The sequence below is a fragment of the Lactuca serriola genome, chromosome 7 (assembly GCF_051521515.1).
Source record: "Lactuca serriola cultivar US96UC23 chromosome 7, Lser_US96UC23_V15, whole genome shotgun sequence".
Lineage (NCBI taxonomy): Eukaryota > Viridiplantae > Streptophyta > Magnoliopsida > Asterales > Asteraceae > Lactuca > Lactuca serriola.
Window position 1 is genome coordinate 106394795 of NC_136414.1, and position 25188 is coordinate 106419982.

Below are 25188 nucleotides of genomic sequence, written 5' to 3' on the forward strand. Positions count from 1 at the left end.
TGTTAATGTCACAACATAGATTAATAATAAACTAAAATTATAACACTAAATTAATATTTATGGTAAAAAAAAATGTCACCTTGTGTTTGAGAAACTGGTTCATGCTCTTCTTCGTCAAGCATATTTTCTAAATCATTGTAATCAAGTTCTCCTTCCGGCTCTTTTTCAATCACCCAAAAATCTGTCTTATCAATACATTCATAGTCAATAGGATCGTAAGACCTTTTATCAACCTTGAGTCTACAAAATCATTCACAAAAAAAGTTGTAAAAATAAAATGACATTATTATTAATTAAATATTTTATTATAATATAATGTACCTATTTTTTAAACGCAAGTTGTAGTGCACAAATACAAGATCATTTAGTCTTTGATGTTCCAACCTATTCCTCTTTTTTGTGTGAATCCTTTCAAAGACACTCCAATTTCGTTCACAACCGGAAGACGATGCGGTTTGACTTAGTATTCTAATAGCAAACTTTTGTAATATTAGAGTATCTCCGCCAAATAACTTCCACCACTCATCTACAAATAAAATGGTAAGAAAAAATATATTTCACAATAATATAGTTAATAATAGTATACAAAAGTTAAATGTTACCTGGACGTGTACTAGTACGAGAAGCAATGGTACTATATCTACCAAAAGTACCTTCACTGTCACGAAACTTGCCAAGAGATAGTGTAAGATCTAAAATGCTTGTACCGGAAAAATTCTTCTCAACCATATCAAGAACACCTTGAAACACCTCTCTCTTAGAACAAACATTCTCATGAATTATACTGAAAAACTGGATTTAACCAATACGCTGCATAATGAATACTTTTTCTTAGCATTTTATCCCAACGACGGTCAATTATGTCAGTATAAGGCTTGTATAATTCTTTCTTCTTCTTAAATAATTCCTTTACCCCTCTTCTTGCCCGATACATTCCCTCATAAACATAACCCAATGCAGGTTTTTCATCTGAATCACATAACCGCAAAAGCCTTAACAAAGGAGTCATCACTTTTACCGTAATCAAACAATTTTTCCAAAAGTTTTCATTCAAGACAATATCTTTACATTCAGCCGCATTTCTCAATTTCAACATCTTCTTAAAGTCGTTAGATATGACCATTGCTTGTAAATCGGCTTTATGGTCATACAAACTTTTTAATGCAATAAATGCAGTACCAAAACGGGTAGCACCTGGACGGATGATTTCTGTCCAACCATCTCTTTTTCTTAACCAAATCAAGGGCCACTTATGATTGTAAATAAAAACAGTAACCCTGGATGCAAGAGTGACCAAACTTTTTACATTATCTAATTCCGAAACATCCTTTATTATAAGATTAAGACAATGTGCTGCACATGGAGACCAAGTAATAGAAGGATATCTTTCACATAGGTTACTACCAGCAAGTTTGTAATTGGCAGCATTATCAGTAACAATTTGAACCACATTCTTGTGTCCTACCATTTCAACAATCTCAGCAAACAAATTACACAAATTTGAAGCATTACTCTCTATATCAGATGCATCAACAAATTTAAGAAATAATATTCCTTTCGGAAAATAAACCAAAAAATTAATCAAATGGCGGTGCCTAGTATCCCTCCACCCATCACTCATGATTGTGCAACCATTTTCAATCCATTGACTTCTATATGAATCAATTAACATTGTAATAGGCTTCTTTGCATCTGACAATAAATTGACCCTCAAAGCATGATAATTAGGTGCTTTGTACCTATGACCAATACCCGCTATTTTATCTACCATATGTTGAAAATAAGGAGAGTTACAAGCATTCATAGGTACACATGCATCATAGAACCACATCGCAATTGCTAAATCGACATCATGTATTTTTTGCTTAGTTTGCATGGCAGATTTAATAGTGGGTTGAGAAGGATCATTTATACCTTTTGTGAAGAAAGGATGAAAACTTGATGTACCTTTCCGTTTTCCTTCTTTATTAGGTCGTGCTTTGACATTTCGATTTTGTGTTTCTTCCGTTTCTTCATCGTCATCCGAGATAGTAACAGTGTTTATGCCATCACCACTAGCTTTACGTTTTTCCCTTTGTGCCGTTTCTTTTAAAAGACCTTGCATTAAGAAACGGACTTCTGGAGATACTTTTGTACAAGGTGATATGTCACCAATAACACCAGCAAGATGTTTCTTAGCTCTGCTTATGCCACCACCATGCCAAATTTTTTGACAAAAATTACATATGTAACTCTTGTTTCCTTTATCATCCTTAGCTAGAGTTATATGTTCCCATGCTTTATCCGTCTTCGTTCTTACATTTGATTGAATGAAAGGTTGTGATTGAGATTGTGTTTCCATTGGTTGTTTGTCTCTAGAATCCATGTTAAACTGTATTATAAAACCATAAACAATTTCAAAATCAGAATAATAAACATAAATTAAAATTTAATAAGCTTAAACAGTGGGTAATCGTTCATAAGTCATAACCAAAATTAATAAACTTAAACAGTGGGTAATCACTCATAACCAAAATTAATTAGAATAATGTATGGTGAAAGTAAAGAGGATAGGAATTATGTATTGATTTTTTTCAGTTGACTTAATTAAAGTCATGTATAATGTATGAACTATGGATCGTAGGTTCATGTATTAAAATTGAATCAAAATTGAACTAAAAAAAACATATATTGTGCTCAATTCTTACCTGTAGTTGGTTGCAGCTTTCGACAATGAATGTTATATTAAAAAAAAGCAATGTGATTATGAAAGATTAAATATTGAACTATTGATTACGTCGACCATGGAGATGACGACAAACAAGAACTTGACCTACTGTGAGTAACATTCAATCTAAATTGGCTATATTTGCTGCAACTTGTGAAGCCCACGTTCCATATTTTAGCCCAAAAATGTTTACCCACTGGTTTAAACGGTATTTAGCCGGTTCATTACAACCGGTTCAACCGGAAAATAACAATAACCGGCCGGTTCACACCGGCATGAAATTTAACATAAAACCGGTCCTAATTAAACCGGACACTACACCGGTTCCCGGTTCGACCGGTTAAACCGGCCGGTTCGAACCGGTTTTTAAAACCTTGCTTCCATGTTTATTGGGCATTTAGTTACAATGTTCACTTTTGAATTCCAACTTCCATAATCTTGGCCTATCTTTATAATTTTGCATATTTCTCACCACCAGCCTTACTGTAACACCCAGAATCTTGAGGAGCAATTGTGGGGAGTAAATCCCCTTTTGTGGGTTGGACACGACGTGTTGGAGGAACCAACATGAAGTGTCTAGATTTGAAGAAACGCGAAGTTTAATGGACCAACATGGTGTGTTGGGTTGTCTTAACACAACGTGTTGGCAGCTAGGAAGGAAACCCTAATTTTTAGGGTGTTGCACCCTATTTAAAGGCGTTATGTCCTCATGGTTGGCCTCCTTACCAACCTCCATTGTTGCTAAAACTCTAAAATTGATCCCTAAATCTCTTGGTGGTGTTCTTGAGCTAGTAAGAAGCTTTTGATGCTCATTTTTGGCCTTTGTGAAGGAAGAGGAGATCTTAAAGTTGTATTGCTTGGTGGATTGGCTTTGGATCCAAAATCATCTCCTTTTAGGCAAGCTTTCTAAGGTATCAAGTTTGCACCTTGACTTATAGATGTTTAGATCTTCTTATATTGTGCTTTGTTATGCTTTTGGTCCCTTTTTGGGTTGATGAGAGATTGAAGTCGTTTTAAGGGCTTATTATTCCATATATGAGTGTTTTTGGTCCCTTTGAGCATAAAGGTGCAAGCTTTATGAAATTTTGGTGTCATGCATGCATTAAGTCAATTATTAAGTCCCTTTTAAGCTTAAGAGCTTCATTTAGACATGCATGAACTTAATGTTTTCAACTTTACATGGTTTTCCAGCTCAAGGGAGCCACATCTATGTTTTGGGGTTATGTCTTCAAGGATTAAGTGCTTAATGGTTAAGACTTTGCACTATCAAGCCTTATGGTTAGGTTTTGGACCCTTTGTGGTAGTCCATATGGGTAAAGATGGAAACTTTACCCTTCCAAGTCTCATTTTGGTCTAGAGTTGGGCTTTGGAGCTATTGGGATCGGAGAAAGTAACTTAATGTATTAAGTTGCTGGAATTCAGGCAAACACGATGTGTTTTCAAGTCAACACGACGTGTTGACTGGGATTTTTCCATCGGTTTAGATGATGGAGAAACACAGTGTGCAGATAAGTCAACATGTTGTGTTTGGTCAACATGGACTGTTGACTTTAACTTTGACCAGAAGTTTGACCAGGGTTGACCATGGAATATTTTGGGCCTTGGTTTTGGGCCAAGTTATGAAAAGTGTAAAAAAGTCTTTTACCCTAATGTGGACTGTGACAACCCGAATTCTATCTGGTAAAGCCAACCAATCCAATCAAATCTCAGACTTGTTTCTGCTATCTTTTAGCATTGTTAGGGGTCTGTTTGAGTGTTCTAAGCCTAGTACACTTAAGGATTGTGTGTTGGGGTGTGTCGGATTAAGTTCATTGGGTTGCAATCGAGCCGAAAACTCCATCACAAGGAGTTTATGACCGCAAACTAGAGTTTACGGCCGTAAACTCTTCGTGGCCGTGAACTCTCATGATAAGTATAGATTTCCTTCATTTGTTCTTCATTTCCCACATCTTTCAATCAATAACACTCAAACTCTCTCAGGTATCATCAAGGGAATCCATCATTTATCTTCAAAAATGTAAGTAATTCATCCATTTTGCTAGTTAATCTTCTTGATCGTATGAATCCTATGAATCACATCCTTGAATTCATCACTTCTCCTCCAAGATCTTCAAGTCTTCATCTTTTCACCAAGAACACCCACTTGTTCTTGGGCCGTAAAGACCCTAAAGACCTCCAAAGTGTGAGTATCTCTTCCATCATCTAGTTATCCATAAGAAACACTTGATTCCTAGCCATGAAACAAGAAATTAGTGCATAATCCTCAAGAGTTTACGGTCGTAAACTCTCCTTTCGCCATAAACTCAAGTGTGGCCGTGAACACATCTTGGTGTGGCCGTAAAATCCCTTTCATACCATCACATGTTATTGTAACACTTCATTACAAGTGTTTCCTAGTCCCTAAGGTTGTTTCCTTGCATGTTAGTTGTTTTAAACACTAATTACATGCCTATATATGCCATTATATGTCATTTAGGACTCGTTTGTGTCTTAGGAATTCATTCGTGGAACTTTTCATCCTTACACGAATCTTCAATTGAATCACCCACATAAGGTGAGTTCATACCCCATATAATTAATCTTTTAAATGTTTTAAATGCTTTTAAGGAAGGGGGGGAACAAGTTGAACACAATGATAATTGTGTAAATGTTTATCTGTGATGACCATCACATTAAAGGGTTTTATTGTGCTTTTATAAGTGATCAAATCATTTCAAAAACTATTTTAAAGTTATGTTACTTTGTTGTCTATAAAACTCTATTTTTAAAGTGCAATCATAACTCAGTAGATAATCGAGTCTTTTCTACAAATCAGAGACAATTCAAAACAAACATACTAGTAAACTATAATAGGTATAGTTTAGGGGTTCATAAAATACAATAACAAGAACAGAAAGGAACATACGATAACAAGAATAGAAAGGAACATACAATAACAAGAACAGAAGGAACATACGATAACAAAAACATAAAGGAACATACACTAACAAGAACAAAAGGAACATACGATGACAAGAAAAAATAACAATAATGTGAAACCACTACTTCACGGCTTAGCAATATACTTGTTAGGTCGCGTTTTGTAACCAGAGTCTCCTGGAAGGAGAACAGACATTGTGTGTATAGATCTATACGGGAATGACAAGCCCGCATCCCGACTGTTCGCTACAATTTGGCTGGCAGGCCAAGGGGTGACAAATGCCACATCAGTTTCGACGCCAACAGGTCGTCGTGTTAAACGCTTGTCGATCAGTATGGTTATAACCTCATCACATTTTAACCTTAATTAACAAACGAGTTTTTAAGGTAGTTAGTGTTTCAATAATTACTTTATACAACACTACTGTACACTTTCATTTTCCCATTACATTCATATAGTGATCTTCTCACATAAAAAGTAATGCAAGCTATTTTCTACTAAAGATAGTCTTAAACTTGGGAAAACTTACATCATTACAAAAGACAAACAGAACAGTCGAGTCTTAGTACATTCAGTTAGAATGGGGCCTATAATGCTAACTTTATGATTCCTCGGTAGATACATCAGAGATATATATTAATTAGATCCGGCAGACAGTAGGATGTGTGCTTTCCGCTTTATTTCTTGTTCCTTGTTTGGTTGTGGGCTTAGATCAGATTCACCCAGTCTACTATCTATTCAATCTTAGCTATATATATTCCGTATACACCAAGTAATCATAAGGAGTAACAGGTATGGGTCAGGTCATAATATACAAATTCAATATACCGTTTTCTAGTACAAAAACATGCTTTTCAGATAGAACATTTAGTAGGCTAAACTAGAAACTTATCAGAAAAAGGGTTTAATTCATTTTATCAAACCAGTATAACTTAAAGGACCTTTAGTGGTTAATTCTATAATACCGTAGTTTGTACATCAGGGTTATATATAATTAATATCCGATAGACAGTTGGATGTGTGCTTTCCGCCTTACTTACTGTTCCTTGTTTGGTTGTTGGCTTAGGGCAGATTCGCCCATTTAACTGTCCGTTCGATATTAGATTATATATAGCTTGTATAAATTAAGTGATTATATAAGGAACTATTGTGGTTACCATTTTTACTAAAGGAAATATATGATTTTCTTAAAGAATGTTTTTATCAAATATAAAAGAACTGTTACAGTTAGCTCCGTAAGTACCAAATGAATACATCAGGGTTATATACAGTGAAGATCCAACAAACAATGGGATGTGTGACTTCCGTCTCATTTCATGTTCCTTGTTTGGTTGTGGGCTTAGGGCAGATTCACATAATCGATTGTTTGTTTACTCTAACTTGTATATAACTTGTATCCATCTAATACTTATAGAGGGAATTGTAGGGTCATTTTTACGTTCATTCATCATATCAGAAAATATAGGATTTTCTGGAGGAACAAGCGAACTTTTCTAAAAGAACTTACAACTTACTTTTCATCACCTAAATACTTATGAACTCACCGGCTTAAATGTTGATCTACTCTTTCAAAACAACTTGTATTCTCAGGAAACTAGTAGACAGGTGCGTGCACTGGGATTCAGAAGATGGAGTATAGTAGCTTCATGTTTTGTTTTGTTATTTACTTTTGGAGTATATATTTTGTGAATCACATACTTTGTAAACACCTTCATATTAATGCAATGGCTGTTTGTTACTTTGATTACTATGATGCATGTGTTATGATACTAAACATGACGCCCTCCGACCCCGAACGTTTACGCCGTTTCGTTTGGGGGTGTGACATGGACACTTAGTATGAGTTGGACCCGATTATTGATGGATGGTTAACTTGTGATTGATAGCGCAGGGATTCTTGTGGGCCAACAGCCGGAGATTTATCTACGGGATTCAATAATGCGAGGTGAGTCTCCTCACTGGGTTTAGCGGGTCGAAGGCACCAATGTCGAACCATGGTTTATATGTTAGGATGCTAGATGTATGCACAACTCGTGCATGTATTGTATGATGGCATGTTTATCGGGCAGGGCCCGATGCTAGGCGGGGTCTGATGAGTATATTGAATGCTAGTTATAAGTATCTATTTTTATGCTTACCGGGTGAGGCCTGATGTCGAGCGGGGCTCGATGACTGTATGTTATGCTATAGTCTTTGTGATTATTGCATGTGTTAGTAAGGTTATGTTTATATCGTTATATGGTTATATGATTATGTGTGTATCGGGCGGGGCCCAATGTCAGCCGGGGTCTGGTGATTGACAGATTTGTAATCCTAGCGGGGCTCGATGTCAGGCGAGTCCTGAGGCCGAGTGGGACTCGAGAGCGGACGAGGACCGATGGAGGGCTGGGGCCCAATATGTGATTTATGTATGTATGGTATAAGGTATCTTGGGGAACTCACTAATCTTTGTGCTTATGGTTTTCAGTTTATGTTTCAGGTACTTCAGTTTTCCATTGGAAGAGCTTAGGATGATTGCAGAGCACACACCACATGTTTATGCATTTTGTGAATTACTCTGATTTGATGATGTCTTGATAAATCTTGATTACATTTGTTTATGGAAATGATATGAATTAACGTGTTATTAATCTAAAAAAGAAAATTTTATATCATTATTTTTGGGATTTTACACTTACACTCCCCCATTATCCACAAACCCTACACTCCACCACCACCACCATTCGATCATGTCATTATCACGCATGTCGGCCATCCTTAACTTGCACTACCTCCGTTGGTTGGTTCACTTCCAGAATGCAATTTCAAGTAAGCATCATGACTATCTCTTATTTCAATATTTTGCTAAAAACTTCAATTTTTTGTATCGTGTAAGTTGCCACGATCTTAGTTCATGGAGATTATAGAGGTGGCGGTAGACGGCGACGATTAGCATGGTGGCTTATTTACGATGGTGGTGGTAAGTGGTTTGATGGTAGTGCATTTTCCAGTAGTGATGAAGGGTGATTCACAACGTTCATCTTTCCGAGTATCGGTTGTAGACCCCTTCCTTTTGATTTACTTTTTATTTCGATTTTCTTTTTTCCTCAAATATTGATTTTGATTTACTTATGTTTTTTTTTATTTTGACGAAAGGTTAATTTTGGAGATCGTTTTCTTATCGCTACTACAAAAAATGAGCCTAAAGCAACACTTTTGAAGAAACATTTATAAAAAGTGTTGCTCGTGATGCCAAAATAGTATTTTTTTTTTTTAATAAGTGTTGCATTAACATATCTGATGCAACATCATATCTTTAAGTGTTGCATATTTGATTGAAAAGAGCAACACTTCAAAAAAGTGTTGGATTTCTAAAACTTAAATGTTTAAAAGTGTTGCATTTTGAATTTAAAACCCATGACTTATACTGACAAGAAAAATTATAATACTTATATGATAAAATATAATCTCAATATATATTATAATAATTAAATAACATATTAGAATTTAATTTTAATAATCATAAAATTATATCTTACAAGTAGAGAGGAAAGCTGTAAAAAAGCATACATTAATTTTAAAAATATACTACTAAATTAAAAAAAAATTACAAAAGTTATAATACTAATAAAAAAATTTAAAAATAAAATATGGACCTATTTTGACATTGGGTTTTGGCGGGTCAAGATCCCTCCAAAAAAATGGTTTGGCTCTATTTTATCCCTCCAAAAAATTAGCATTGTGATTTGACTCCCACCCCAAAGAAACCCAAACAACCCCTAAGCCTCTCACTCTACACAAACACCTGATTTTTAAACCTTAGTCGGCGTCGTCTTTTGCTCTTATCCCCTCCAACGACCGATATCATACTCCACTTGTCGGTGTCCTTATTTAATGCATTCACATGCACGCTTGTCTCCCTCTCCATCACCAACAACCAATTCCTCTATCACCAACAACCAATTCCTAATTCCCATCCTTCATCGACGATCTACTCCACTTCCCTCATTTTCATTCCTTTACACAAACGTCTATTTCAGACTTTCAGTTTAGGGTTTGTCTAGTGACAACAGAAGTTAAAGGGGCATATAAGAGTTCAATTGATGTATCAAATGAGTGTCCCCATTTGGCTTTTCCATTTTTAAACTGTAACAATAGTTCGTCACAGAGAAATTAATAACATGTTTGTTCATCATGTATAGTATCTTGCTATTCAAAACCTCTTAATCTGTTTAATCTCCTTCGATATTTATGGTAAAAAACTCAAATTCATAAAAAAACCCTTTTTCTAACCTAATTTGATTGTTATACGACAAAAATCTCACATATATATTTGTCTTTATTAGACAATGGGAGACTCATTTCTCATCTTTAGGACCTTTGGTTACTACTTAGCACTTTATGCTACTGGTCTAACCAAGTTTGAAAGTCATGAAGTAAGCTTCCCTCTCCTTCCCCTCTCTCTCTCTCTTTCTTTCTCTCTCTCTCTCTCTCTCTCTATATATATATATATATATATATATATATATATATATATATATACCTTAAAAAGCATTTACTAGATTTTGCTGAATTTTAAGAGGTACAAGCTTTTAAGCATCATATACAATAATTTTATGCATCGGAGAATAATAAATCTCATCTGGTCAAAGACAGATTTTGAATAGGTCTTTTAAGCTTATCTTCAAATTGAATGGGTTAAGTATGAAAAAGTCAAATATGATGATGATGATAAGATTTTGAATGAGTTAAAGTTTGACCAAGTGTTCCTCATATCCAATTGAATCGGTAAATACTAAATCTTATCCGGTCAACATTTATGAAAAAGTCAAATAAGATGATGATGATAAGATTTTGAATAGGTCAAAGTTTGACCAAGTGTTCCTCATATCAAATTGAATCGGTAAATACTAAATCTTATCCGATCAACATTTATGAAAAAGTCAAATAAGATGATGACGATAAGATTTTGAATGGGTCAAACTTTGACCAAGTGTTCCTCATATCCAATTGAATCGCTAAATATTGAATCTGTCAATAATAATGAAAAAGTCAAATAAGATGATGATAAGATTTTGAATGGGTCAAAGTTTGACCAAGTGTTCTTCATATCCATTTGAATCGGTCTAATACGATGTACACATTATAAAACATTTCATATAAACTGGAAGAGGCGCATTGATCTAGCATTCGTCTATCATGAATGCCTTGTCATTGACCGCAAAACCTTGGTTCTCTCTCATGCTCGCTACCTCCTCCTTTGTTTTTCTTTCTATTAAAATCGAATAAGCTCAAAAATGTCTTACATTTAATCCTAGACCAGGTATAAGAAATCTCTATCTGTTCGTCATTTTATTTAACAAATTTTTTATGTCATTTTGTTGATCCGCACCCATCGCTTTGCGCGGGTAAACAGCTAATATATATATAAAGTCTTAAAAATAAAAATAAGGAGATTAGTTATGAAGCCTTAGATTTAATTTGAATGCTATGGATTACATAAGAAGTGATTTATGTGGTGATATATATGAATAAGTTTAAACCAATAAAAACCAAGCACTGACACTATAAAATAAAAACTATGTTGTTCCCGTATTTTAAAACAACTCCATTCTCAATTTGAATTTTTTTCTCTCAACAACTCTATTGAAAAAACCTTGAAAAATGAAAACCCTAGCTTCAAAGTAGCTGTCTTCATTTCCATCTGTGGCACCTTCTCCCCCATCATCGAGAACCACCGTTAGGACTTACACCATCAGGCGCAGCCACCTGATTTCAAACCCTAATCTCATTCTAAATACTTTTACTCTCTATATTATACTCCTCACTACTACCTGAAGTATCCTCGCCGCCACCACCGCCTTCCTGGTCGATGTTAATGATGAAGAAACGGGATGTGTTGCTTGATCTGAGTTAGATATTTTGTGATCCATTTTTATAATTCCCTCATAACGACCAACGAAGATGACAATGCTAAGATCTTTCAGATATGTATTTTCAGATCTAGAAGTTATCGCATGGTTAAGTACTTCATGTTAGACATAACTTACAACTTTTCTTTTGTTTTTTCAGATCTTACTTCTGATTTTTATGTATTTGAATTTGAATTTGAAGGTTGTATGATATTTCTAAGATTGTATGTTTTCTAATTTCTTATCTATGTGTGTTTCATTGTAATCAACATAAATGCTTCATATGGAAAAAAGAAGTTGAGTTTAAAATTAATGGACGGTAGTTCGAAAGTCGTTATATGTGCCGGTGGTGATGTTCAAACATTCTTTTATGTGTTGGAGATGTTTAAAGTTATGGATGTTTTTTATTGTTTTTTTATATTGATAATCTATACAGGAACAACAAAAGGTTAAGATCTTATTAACTTTAAATAAAATAAATAGAGAAAATAATACATATTGAGTCTTATTTCTTAATTCTTGAAAAAAAGAAAAGATCGAACAGTACATGTTATATATAGGGTTTTTTTGTTAATTTTATTATCATGTTTAAATCAATTATAATTCCATAGTTATTTTTTTTTTTCAATTTAAGTTAAAGCTAGCCGGTGTGTGATTCTTCTACACTTAATACTCTTGAAATATCATTTTAATATATTATGATTTATTTGAATATTTCTTATAAATATATTTGATAGTATTCAAAATTATATGATTTTTAACAACTATCATAAGTATATATAGACCGTAGTCGATTCAATGATATGTATTTTTAATTTTTATTTTAAGAATATACTTTGACATATTAATCAAAAGGGCATTTATTATTTATATTTGAAAATTGGAATGCAGTTGTATTGGTTTTTTAATCTCGGGCATATGTATCGGTTTTTTAATCCACATCTCAGATCCTTGCAAAATGCAAATACTTTCAAGCATGTTAAATACACAGTATTTCTTTCAAATCCTATGACCTGTCAACCTACATTAGTTATTTATAAATATAATCTATGTAAACTCATTATTGCTTATTTAACTAACTCTTATATGAAAAAACATAATTAATATCTATCAATGATTTAAAATATTTTTAAATAATTATTGAATATTTGTTTGGTAGGCATTGATGCATTTCAAACTAAATTATTATAATGAAATAACCTCCTCTGCAAAACATTAAAAATCTCCCTTATAAATAACGACCTACTAAACACTACTTTGAAATTGGCATGGTACATCAAAATCACTAAAACCAAATCGTTATAAGAATATTTTTAAAAGTTTGTAAAATTGTGAAATAATGTCGCGAGAAAATCATAAATAATTATTTATGAAACATTTTTAATTTACTCTAAGTGATTTGTAGAATTGTAGTATTCCTTAAAAAATCATGGTACTGAGGTACACAGTTTCTTTTTACCAACTACAATAATCAAAATAAAAGATAAAACTAAAAACAAAAAAAATCTAACACATAGAAATAGTTATCGTACGTTTCTTTCGACGACAAAAACGATGGAACAGAGGATATAAAAATAGACTTTTTAAGCCATGAGGTGATCCACGTTAAAAAAAAAGTTAAGGGCTAACCCGTTTCCGAGTTCAATTTTGCGAGAGAAACGAAAGAAAATGGAAGGAAGTGCCAATTGGGAATAGCTCAACTGGTTGAGGCATAACCTCTTAGCATGGGAGAATGAGGATGTCAGGGTTCGATCCTTGGTACTAACATGAATTGGAGTATTAACACTAACATCTAACTAGTCAAGATGTCGTTCAAAAAAAAAAGTGGAAAAAAGTGGAGGGAAATGAGAGGATCAATTTCCTTCCTAACTTTCCTTTTTATTTGGGAGGATTTGGAAAGAAAAAACAAAATTATTAATTTTCCTTCTACTTCTCTCTAACTCGGGAACATAAAAAAGAATTGTTTTCCTTTCTTTTCTCTTCTTTTCTTTCCTGACTTTCTTTTCTCTCTCTCTTTTTTTTTCTTTTGTTAAACTCGGAAACTAGGCATTAGTGTACATGTTTTCCTAGATCAGAAAGACCATTTATGCAATTTACTCTAAAAAAACTCATGTAACATGTTTAGTTTTGGAGAAAAAGAAGACCATTCATATAATTTACTCTAAAATAACGTATCTAACATGTTTTGTAAAAGGTAAAAATACAGAAAAGTCCAACCAATTATACATGTATATGCAGAAAAACCCTTATATTATTTTTATATTAAGAAAAACCCTTATATTAATAGTTACCATTCGAAAAAGACCAAAATACGGGGTTTAAAGAGAAATTGACAACTAAAAATCTAATGTCGCTTACATTTTTGTTTATCAATACGACATTGGTTTTAATTAAGATAAAAACAGTTAGTTAAGGAGGGAAAAATCAACCATATAGAGAATACAATCAAGTGAAAGTAATCGAAATGTATTTCGGTTTGACATGTTTTTGCATATAATCGAAGAAGTATAAGGGATATGTATATCATATTATATTTTTAGCTGAACGTTTCTCTTCAAAGTCTACAATTTAGTTTTATTTGAAATGTAAATAATAATATAAGGGTTTTTCTGAACATAAAAATAATATAAGGGTTTTTCTGCATATACATGTATAATTGGTTGGGCTTTTATGCATTTTTCCCTTTGTAAAAAATAAAACATAGTAGTTTGTTTTTTTTATAAATGATAATAAAATAATAGTGTGACTAAAAAAAGAATTTTTAATACTTATAATAACTAATGATATTATAAATGATATTATAGTGACTAAATTAAACATCTAGAAAGTTGAATAACCAATTATAACATTGAAGACACCATTCAATGATCATGGTCGTTAGCCACGTCACTTACACCAAATCTACATTTTATAACCAAATCTACATTTTATTTTTCTTTTTTAGTTTAAAAACTATGTAGAGAGGAATTATTTATATCGGAAACTATTCGTCATTGCCGTATCGCGCGGGTACACTGCTAACATATATATATATATATATATATATATATATATATATATATATATATATATATATATATATATATAGACACACACATACATCTGTGTCTCCATCTGTTAACAATGTGATTAATAAGCTCCATTTCAATCTTCTAGTGGATGTTATATATTATATTACTTCGTTAAATTTTGTATCATATGTATGTTCCTAGATTAACCTAGTACTTTAAGTTGCAAATTAAAAGTTAAAATTGGTAGAGGAAGTACACAAAACTCTATCTATCTTTAGTTTAGCTTTTACAACATGATACAATTGTGTATGCGCATATGTATATGAGTTAAATTCGAAAGAATTATGGATTATACAAACATACATGCACTTCATTCTCCAACATGTGTAACACTATGTATGTGTATTATTCATTTGATCTAAGTTGATATGAGGGAAATACACAAGAAGATATGCATATTCATTATTGTGTTCCCTAAAACATGATTTGGATTAGTTATATGCTTTGTTATTTTTGTTTGTTGGGTTAAAAATACACGTTGCTGATTTGAAGTGTGTGTATGCTATGTTCATTAAAAATATAGATTTGATTAGTAAGCTAAAAAGTGACAAATTTTTAAATATTTGCCCAATTTTTGTAACACCCAAAGTCAGGACGGCCAAGAAAGGAAATGAAACCCTAAGTTTAAGGGAAGACTCGTCGAGTCCAAGGAGGAACTCGGCGAGTCCGAGCGGGATCCGGGTCAAGGAGTAGGTGACCGACTCGGCGAGTCGGCCAAGGAGACTCGGTGAGTCTGGTTTGAACGAGGAAAACCCTAAATCCGGGACTTGGAGCCTATTTAAACGTCTCATTCTCTCCCCTAGGGTTCCTTTACTACCTCTCTCACCCAGAACACCGAACCGTAAGCCCCATTGTTGCTCATTCAAGCTTCCAAGCCATTTTTGGGTGATTTGAAGGAAGAAGAAAGAGGGGAATCATTGAAGCTTCAAGGATTGGCCTTAGATCTGAAGTTTGTGGAACCTTTCAGAGTTATTGAAGGTACTAAGTCGTTTCCTTCAACTAGATCTATTATGGTTATGAGTTTTGGGGCTTTTTAGCCATGATTAGTTATCCATTTGAGTTAGAAGCCAGATCTGAAGTTGCTACTTCGGATCTAAGCATATTTTGGCCTTGTGAAGCATAAAGTAACTGCCCTTGAGTTGATTATAGAGCCTCCTTGCCTTAAACCCTAGTTCATGGTGTATTTAGCCTAGATCTCATTCTCTACACGTAAAGTTTGCAACTTTACGTGAGGAATAGGCTTGGGAAGGGTAGATCTACAGTTTGGAGTCATCAAAAGATAGTTGTCATGAGTTATGAATTCCAAGAGTCATCAAAAAATAGTTGTCAAACTTCTTATGATAGTTGTTAGTTTATATGTTAATATAATTTCTTGTATAATTTCATTTGAAACTATTTTGCCTAATGAGTTAGTTTAGATCATGATTAAAAATTATATGATAATTTTCCTTGTTAGAATTAATCTAAATGTTCTTTAATGAGTTACATAACTTGTCCTCAAGTTATGGAACATGAAAAGTCTTATCATAACTGTTTTAGTGAACTCCATAACTTGTCCTCAAGTTATGAAAAAACAAGAGTCTTTTCATAAAACCAACATTAAATCATAAGTTATAGAAATAAAGAGTTTTGACAAGTTTCAAGACTTGCCCTCAAGTTTTGAAATTTGTAAAGTCTCACCAATGAAACTTTAATTCCAAACCCTAGAGTCTTAAAAGTTAAAATTCAACCCTTATACTATTATTATATTAAAAGTTAATATATATATATATATATATATATATATATATATATATAAGACAAGTCAGTCTTACCATTAGTAGGCCTCATTCACGAAGCCGATCTATAAGGAGGGGTATAAGGCTACTGCCTATAAAATGGTGGTTTAATGGGTGTCCGCTCTCACTCACCGCTTCCTTGACTGGTGGAGGGTCGTTAGCCGAACGGGTAGGATAGGACATTAATTCTCAGTAAAAGTATAATGATAAATATAAAGTAACTAACCTTTTATTAAATTCTCAATCTTAGTTACTTTAGGAAAATATGAAAAATGGTGCTAATCCATGAAATTACACTTTACACCTTGTTAAGTCGTTAGTGGAGCGGGTTGGTTTACCGACACACTAATCTGGGTCGGACAATGTGTGGCAAAGGGTAGCTTTATGTTAATCATAGATCAATGGAGCGTGTGTGGTTAACCTGCACATTTATTATTTTATTTGTAACATTGAGTGTACCAAGCTAATTTGCATGGTTATTGACACCTTGTTTGTGATTCTCGGCATCCCAATCACAAACTTGAAGGGCACAATCGAGATTTAAACATGTCATTGAAAAGTTGAATGAATCTCAAAGAATCTAGGAATTTCAATCCATTTAAAACTTAATAATCTGTTTCGTTTTTCATGCTGGAAATTGGTAAATCGTCATATACCTACCTTCAAATATCTTACAATTGGATTACGACATCCCTCTTCGCAATAGTAAAATATTGTGTTGGGTCCTAGCCTTTATATTTCGTTATGGGTGTTATATTAAGGACTTAAATCAACTAACTTGAATTTCTCCCATTGCAGATGTCTAGTTCAGACAGCTATGGTCTTCCCGAATCTTTTGGAAAAAGCTTTCCAAATGAAGATGATATTCCACAATATCATACTTCACTTCCTCCACCTCCTCTAAATATTCTCCCTGACCCATAAGTTTTAAGACTTGAAAAGTTCAAGGTCACTCAAGCCTTATTGGCTAGTAAACACCAAGATGGAAGGTATGTGTGTGCACATGTCTTGGATATGAAGTCACACATTGACAAGCTGGGAATGTTGGGTGTCGTTTTCCCGAGGAAGTTGGCTGTTGACTTGGTTCTTCAGTCACTTCCCGAGTTGTATAGTCTGTTTGTTAAAGACTACTATATGACAGACCGCGACATGACTCTTATAGATCTTACCTATTTGCTTATTACTGCTGAATCAGCAATGATTTGGCGCAATGGTCAAGCAAATTTGATTGGAAGATCTACTTCCCAAGCTGCCATGGACTTAGGCAATGACATAGATAGTCCAGAAAAGATCCCTTCTCCTATGGGAAGGGAATTGGCTATGGTCAAAAGATTTAACCATAAGAGAAAAGCCAGTTCTGAGATAGTTCCATGTGCAAATGCCAAAGAGTCCACTTGTTTCTACTGCCATTTGAAGGGACACTGGAAGCGAAGCTTCCGTGAATACCTGAAAGATCTAAGAGAAGGTAAAGTAAAAAATGTTTGACTGTACTTTAGGTAAATCCACTATCTAACTCTATTAAGTTCCTATTTGTAGATTCTGAATACATGATGTGATAAGATTACAATTTGATGTTTTGTAGGATAGAAGAAAATCAAGGAAGTTTAAAGAAAAAGCATGTTGAGTTTGATCGCGAAGAGATGGATTTCAATCGCATGGTTTGATGACCAGATTTTTGAGCTACTGCTTAGGAGTTATGATAGATTGCTTAGAAATATGTAGTAACATAGTTTTCATTTGTAATTGCATTGTAAGGAAAAGTTTTTTCCGCACCTTTTATAAATGAATTAAATTTTTTTTATCTTATTTATATCTCCTTGCAATGACATATGTGAAAATTGATGTTTGTATTTTTTAGAAATATGGATTTGATTCTTTTGTTTGTGGTAGTGTCTAAATTTACCAAATAAGGAAAGATTCTCATCACCCAAGTTTCAATTGGACGGAAACTTGGGATCATGCAACATGTATTGTATGATGAATGAGAACCTTCATCTTTGGTAAATTAGGAATAATTCCTTGTTCAGATACAAAGGTGAGTTAAGTGAAGGACTAGGGGATCGAGTACACTTAGGTGTACGCTGGTTAGGTCCACCACAAAGAACGATAAAACTATTCGTTATGATTTACTAAAGTTAGTAAATATGGTTATGCTTACAAGATTAGGTATAATTTTCAGTCATTGAAAAGTCTCAATGTATAGCAGAACGAATAAGAAGAATCAAAGTCGGCAGAAAGATAAAAGTTTCTCCAACTTGAAAAGATGGGAGAGTACTTGAGTATCGTGTTTTATGATCATCTTAATGATTATGAAAACCATATCACAATTTGATCCTCTAAGGACACCTTAGTGCATTTGTTTGGCTAAGAAGAGGAATCAAGAATTGTTGAAATGGTTAAATCAATTAAGATGAATCATACTTCGTTCCAAAATCAAATCTTAGAGTCATACTCCAAGATTGTATATTGAGTGACATATCAGCAAATGTAGAGTAAATTTTTTTCTACTCTTATACATTTGAAATTGGTAAGTTGTAATGTTTTGGATAAAACAAAGATTAACTAAGACCGATTATCAAAAGTGTTTGTCTTGATAAGAAATCGCACTAACTCTTGAATATTTGTTTTTCAAGTAATGTTTCTTGACAAAGAGAAACTTATATGTCAAGAGGCCAGTGGGAGTCTTAAAGATCTTGAAAAGTTTTAAGAATTAATCAAGATTCAACCTATTGTTGATCACTAGCACACGACTTGAGGTTTGTAACCTATCGTGTTGACATATTATTGTTTATGTGCTCATTCCAGTTAAGGTTGACTATGCACATGTGTAACATCCCCCTCTAGCACGTATCACAATATTGTCCGCTTTGGGCCACTCGGCACGAGGACTTCCCAAGGGGTCACCCATCCTGGTGCTACTCCCGCCCAAGCACGCTTAACTGCAGAGTTCTATTAGTTCTCAATTGTTTATATAACAACTTGGAAGCAATGGTAGGCCCTTGAGCTGCCAAGTGGCAAGGAATTAAGATTATATAGGTTCAGTCCATTTGAGTTTGGATTTGTCACTAACCTTGTCTTAAAATTATGGTTATGACAAATTCACATGGATAGGAACACATACACCATAAAAAATCTAAGTGCCATAAGGTTTCTCTCCAATTCATGAAAATGATTGTGAGGAAACACTTTCACTAAGTAGATTTTAAAGAGTTAGAAATTGAGATATTTGCATTCTCAAATTCAATTATGACTATGATATCCCTCTTCATAGTTTGAATTGTGAGAAATGGCAAAAGGTCTAAATATTTGAGACTTATTGCTGTAAGCTCTAAAATTGTTTAGACACACATATGAGTTTTCTAATAAAAAGTGCGCGAGCTTATATAAAGGCTTATCGAAGCATCTTGTGTCAGAAATCTGAACTTTGGTAAGAAAGTCAATAAAGTATTGATTTCTAGAAGTCCAACTGATTTCTGGATTTATGTCACAGCTAGTGGGAGCATAAATGTTATACAAGTAACAAAATAATTGTTATGCTAGTGGGAGCATAATTATTATGGTAAGTGTTGCAAGTTAGCAATGTTAATTATAGAAAACAAAGTTTTCAATTCGCAAAGTTGTAGGGTTGAAAAGTTGTTTTGCTATAATTAAAGGAGAGGAGCTTATACTTCATTTCAATTCTAAAAGTTTAGATTGAGATTTTAATCAAATTTATTCAAAGATTTATATGAATACCATGTTAAAAAGCTTCAACATTGGAAATTCTATATATGGAAATATTATAGCAAAAGACTGGTCGAGTATCATATCTTTATGTAAGACATTATGAATCGTATCCCATATGCTTCGGGTATAGGATCGATTGCATATGCTATAATATTCAAGTGTTCTAATTTTCCAAATTCCTATGGCATTAAGATGGAAAAATGACTAGAACTGGACATGACTAAAGTTATTAAACAACCGCTAAGAACAATCCAAGGTTCGCCAAAGATTGGTTGCTTATGGATAGTTGGAAGTATAGTAATGGATGAAACATATTGACATTATTATGAATAGACATGATCCTATTAACAATGAGTTTTCATATGACAAATTTGGAAATGTTTCCATAATGGGAGTTGGATATCAAGAGTTTATGAGAAAGTTAGAAACTTTTATGCAAGAAGGATGTTCAAAGGAATGTGCTTTGAATATAATGTTGGATTAATGTCTAAGTCCATAACTATAATTGGTAAGACTTGACCCGACCCGACATGGTCCATTTGGGTTGCATGGCATCATGCACTTGGATACACTATAATGAGAGAAATAAGACACTTATGGTTATTAATATATTATAAGTTCTAGTATATTAATAATAAGAATAGGAAGATTATTTAATTAGTATTGATCAAGAATTAATCTAGGATTAATTAAGTGATCAAAAGAAGACTAATTAAATATATGGATTGATTGTGTAAATCATCCATACTTGTATAGTGGGCTAATGCTCCATGGATAATCAAGTTGTGCTAAAACCCATAGGATGGTCCATGGATGCTCCATGGTGTATTTGAACCCATGGATCCAAGGAAATGGAAAGTCATGACAATTAGGGTTTACCCTAATTGTAACACTATATAAAGATCTTATTCTTGACAAAATTGGCGACTAGTATCATTCTAGAGAGGGCTAGCCGATTTCATGAAGTGTAGATTTCTCTCAAGTTATTCCAAGTGTATTTGGTGTTGTGTGAACCATTTAAGGTGTCACACTTGGGGCACTAGGCACTCAAGCTTCATGAAGACTTTCTACATCAAAGAGGTATGTATTCTATCTTGTTATATTCCTTGTTGTGTATGCTAGATTAGGATAATACCTTGGATGTTCATATTTGCATGTATAATAGAGAAAACATAGATCCAAGGTATTTAGGGTTGCATGTACACTTAGGAGTGTTAGAATGCTCAAAACCCAACAGTGGTATCAGAGCCTAGGCTTGTTTTCAATTATACTTGATGCAAATTGCTGAAAAATGCTGAAAAACTCGATTTTCTGGCTTTCTGGGCACTGGACTCGCCGAGTCCACTGATGAACTCGCCGAGTCCATGAGTAAAATCATCCTACTCGTCGAGTAGGTTCATGCACTCGACGAGTAGGAGCCCCAGACAACATATTTTCGAGGTTTTGGCTAGAAATGGACTAGGAACATTACCCTAACTTGTTTTTGAACTTATAAACTTGTTTTTGACGTGGTAATGTTCATGCTAATCCAATTTCAAAGATAATTGTCAATAGATTCATGTTTTGTATTAGTTTAAGGTTTAGACTAATTACATGAAAAAGTTTGATTTGGATTATCTTGTTCTTATGAGTTGCTTAGATTAATAGAAAAGTTGAGTGAAATAGTTGTTTTCAATCCAAATTAATCTAAGAGTTGATTCTAAAATGTGTTTTTGTAAATTGTCCTCAGGTTATATGAAAAGTCACATTTAAGTTTCATAAAACTCATAAAAGTTGGCAAAGGTTACAAAATGAAGAGTCTAGTTCTAATTAAATGGTTTTATGACTCCATAACTTGTCCTAAGTTATGGAGGACCAAGAGTCTCTTCATTAAATAATAAATAAATAAAAAAAGTGTGACCTTAATTAATTCCATAAGTTATAAAGTAAAGAAAAGTTAATTTTTTTATTAGTTTAAAGTCTTCCATAACTTGTCCTCAAGTTATGGAACTTGAAGAGTTTTTGGATTAAAACTACTTTAAACACATAAGTTATGGAATTAATTAGTTTTGAATAGTTTCAAAACTTTCCCTCAAGTTTTGGGATTTGTAAAGTTTTCTCTTATGAATACTTTAATTCCAAGTTAGCCCTTAGAATTTTAAAAGTTAAAATTCAACCCTTATACTTTATAATATTATAAGTTAATAATATATATATGTATAAGAGTAAAGTCAGTCTTACCACTAGTACGCCTCATTCACGAAGCCGGTCTATAAGGTGGGTATAAGGTTGTTGTCTATAAAATGGCAACTTAATGGGTGTCCACTCTCACCCACCGCTTGCTTGACTGGTGGAGGGTCGTTAGCCGAATGGGTTTGACAAGACTATAATTCTCCCTTCATTAAAAGTATTAATGATAAATACTAAGTAACTAAACTCTTAATAAAACCCAATCTTAGTTATTTAGGAAAATGTGAATAAGGTGCTAATCCATGAAATTACACTTTGCACTTTGTTTAAATCGGTTAGTGGAGCGTGTGTGGTTAACCGGCACACTAACTCATATTTAACAAGGTAGGCAAAGGGTAACTTAATGTTTATCATAGTATCGATGGAGCGTGTGTGGTTAACCGGCACATCGATTGAGGGGTAAACACTTAAGGGTACCAAGTAATTTGCATGGTTACTTCACACCTTGTTTTGTGATCCTCGGCATCCCAGTCACAAAACCTGAAGGGCACACTCGAGATTGAAACATGCCATTGAACAGTTCAAGGAATCTCAAAGATCTAGGAGTTTCAAATCCAATTAAAACCTAATAATACATTTCGTTTATCTTGGTGGAAATTGGTGAATCGTCATTCACCTACCTTCAAATATTTTATAGCTTGGATTACGGCATCCCTCTTCTAAGTTATAAAATAGTTTGTTGGGTCCTAGCCTTAATATTTCATATTGGGTGTCATATTAAGGACTTTAGATCAACTATCTTGAATATCTCCCAAAATATGTCTGTTTTAGACATTTATGATCTTCCTAAATCTCTTGAAACAAGCTTTCCTAAATGAAGATGATGTCCCATGGAAATCATACTTCTTTCACCTCCTCCAATTATTCTCCCTAACCCACAAGTTTAAGGTCACTCAAGCCCAATTGGCAAGGCAAGGTCTAGGTGTGGTCACGTCTTGGAGATGTAGTCACATATTGACAAGCCGGGAGAGTTGGGTGTCAAAGTCTTGAGAAAGTTGGTGGTTCAATCACTTTCTAAGTCACATAGTGAGTTCCTTTGGGATACCCATGAAACAGACTATGACAAGACCTTTAATGATCTGATCTATTTGTTAAGATCAACTTCCTTAAAACTTGATGGACATTGACAATAGTGACACAGGAAATCCAGGAAAGCATTCTCTTCCCAATGGAAAGGGATCGGCCATAGTCAACTCGGTTGACCAAATGGTAAAGAGAAAAGCTAAGTCTGTGATAGTCCCGTGTACCATTATCAAAAGGTCCATATGTTAAATTGCCAAAGAAAGGGGCATTAGTTGCGAAGCTGCCAAATTTACCTAAGGATGTTAAAGTCAATAAGTTTGACTCTACTTCAGGTAAAGTCCACTATCTAACTCTGCTAAGTTTCCATTATGAGATTCTTGATACATGATGTGACTGGGTCACATGTTGACGTTTAAGAATCAAAGAAAAAGTGAAGAAACTTAAAGAAAGAATATGCTGAATCTGATCGCGTAGATGGATTTCTATCGCATGGTTTGAAGATCGGATTCTTGAGCTACTTCTTAGGAGTTATGATATATTGTTTAGGAATGGATAGCAACAAAGTTTTCATGTGCTTTTGCACTGTAAGGATAGTTTTTCCGCAAAGTTTTAAAATAAAAGGAAAATTTTGATTTTATTTATTTTAAAATATCCTTACAATGGCATTTGTGGAAATTTTTGTTGCTTATAAGATTCCATTAATAGCAAGAGTGGAAATATGAAATTGATTCTTTCATTTGTGGTAATGTCTAAATTTACCAAATAAGGGAAGATTCTCATCACCCAAGTTTCATTTGGACCGGAACTTGGAATCATGCAAGTTGTATAGCATGATGAATGAGAACTTTCAAGTATTGGAAAATTAAGACTAATTACTTGTTCACATGGATGTGTGAGTCAAGTGAAGGACTAAGGGATCGAGTACACATTCTTGTGTACTGGTCAAGTCCACCATAAAAGATTGATAAATCTATTCGTCATAGTTTACAAAAGCTTAGTAAATATGATTATACTTACAAGCTTAAGTGTAACTCTGAGACACTGGAAAAAGGTTCCAATGTATGACAGAGCGAATAAGAAGAATCAAATTAGGTAGAAGGATAAAAGTTTCTCAAATCTGAAAAGATGGGAGTGTACTTTAGTATCAGTTTTGTGATCATCTTAATGATTAAGAAACCATAGCACAATTAGTTCTCTAAGGAAATCTTAGTGCATTCTTATGACTAAGAAGAGGGATCTTGAATTGTTGAAATGGTTAAATCAAGAATATGAGTCATACTTCGTTCCAATACAAGTCTTAGAGTCATACTCCAAGATTGTAACTTGAGTGACATGTCTTAAAGAAAGTTTAAAACACTTGTCAAATGTAAGAGTAAAAGTTTTCTACTCTTGTACATTTGAAATTGGTAAGTTGTGATGTTTTGGATAAAACAAAGACCAACTTAGGCCAATTGTGTGAAGTGTTTGTCTTGATTAGAATCCACACTAGCTCTTGAATATCTGACAAGAAAGTCTTATATGTCAAGAGGACAGTGGGAGTCTTAAAGGTCTTGAAAGTCTCAAGAACTAATCAACAATAAAACCTGAAGTTCTTCACTAGCACACGACTTGAGGTTTATAACCTATCGTGTTGACATATTTTGTGCCCTTTCCAGTTAAAGTTGGCTTTGCATATGAGTTCTTAGAGTTCTCGATTTGTTGCAAAGCAACTTGGAAGCAATGGCAGGCCCTTGAGCTGTCAGGTGGCAAGAAATTAAGATTGAGTTCAGTCCATATTAGTTTGGATTTGTCATTATCCTTATCTTGTGACTATGGTTATGACAAGTCACATGGATAAGAACAC

At 33.8% G+C, this 25188-nt stretch overlaps 1 protein-coding gene across 1 annotated transcript; it reads right to left on the reverse strand.

The window, feature by feature from the left end:
• Nucleotides 1-772: 772 nt before the first annotated feature.
• Nucleotides 773-2365, reverse strand: LOC145064281 (uncharacterized). The gene has a single exon (XM_079011760.1). The coding sequence runs from the start codon at nucleotides 2363-2365 to the stop codon at nucleotides 773-775; it is 1593 nt and encodes a 530-aa protein (XP_078867886.1).
• Nucleotides 2366-25188: the final 22823 nt, after the last annotated feature.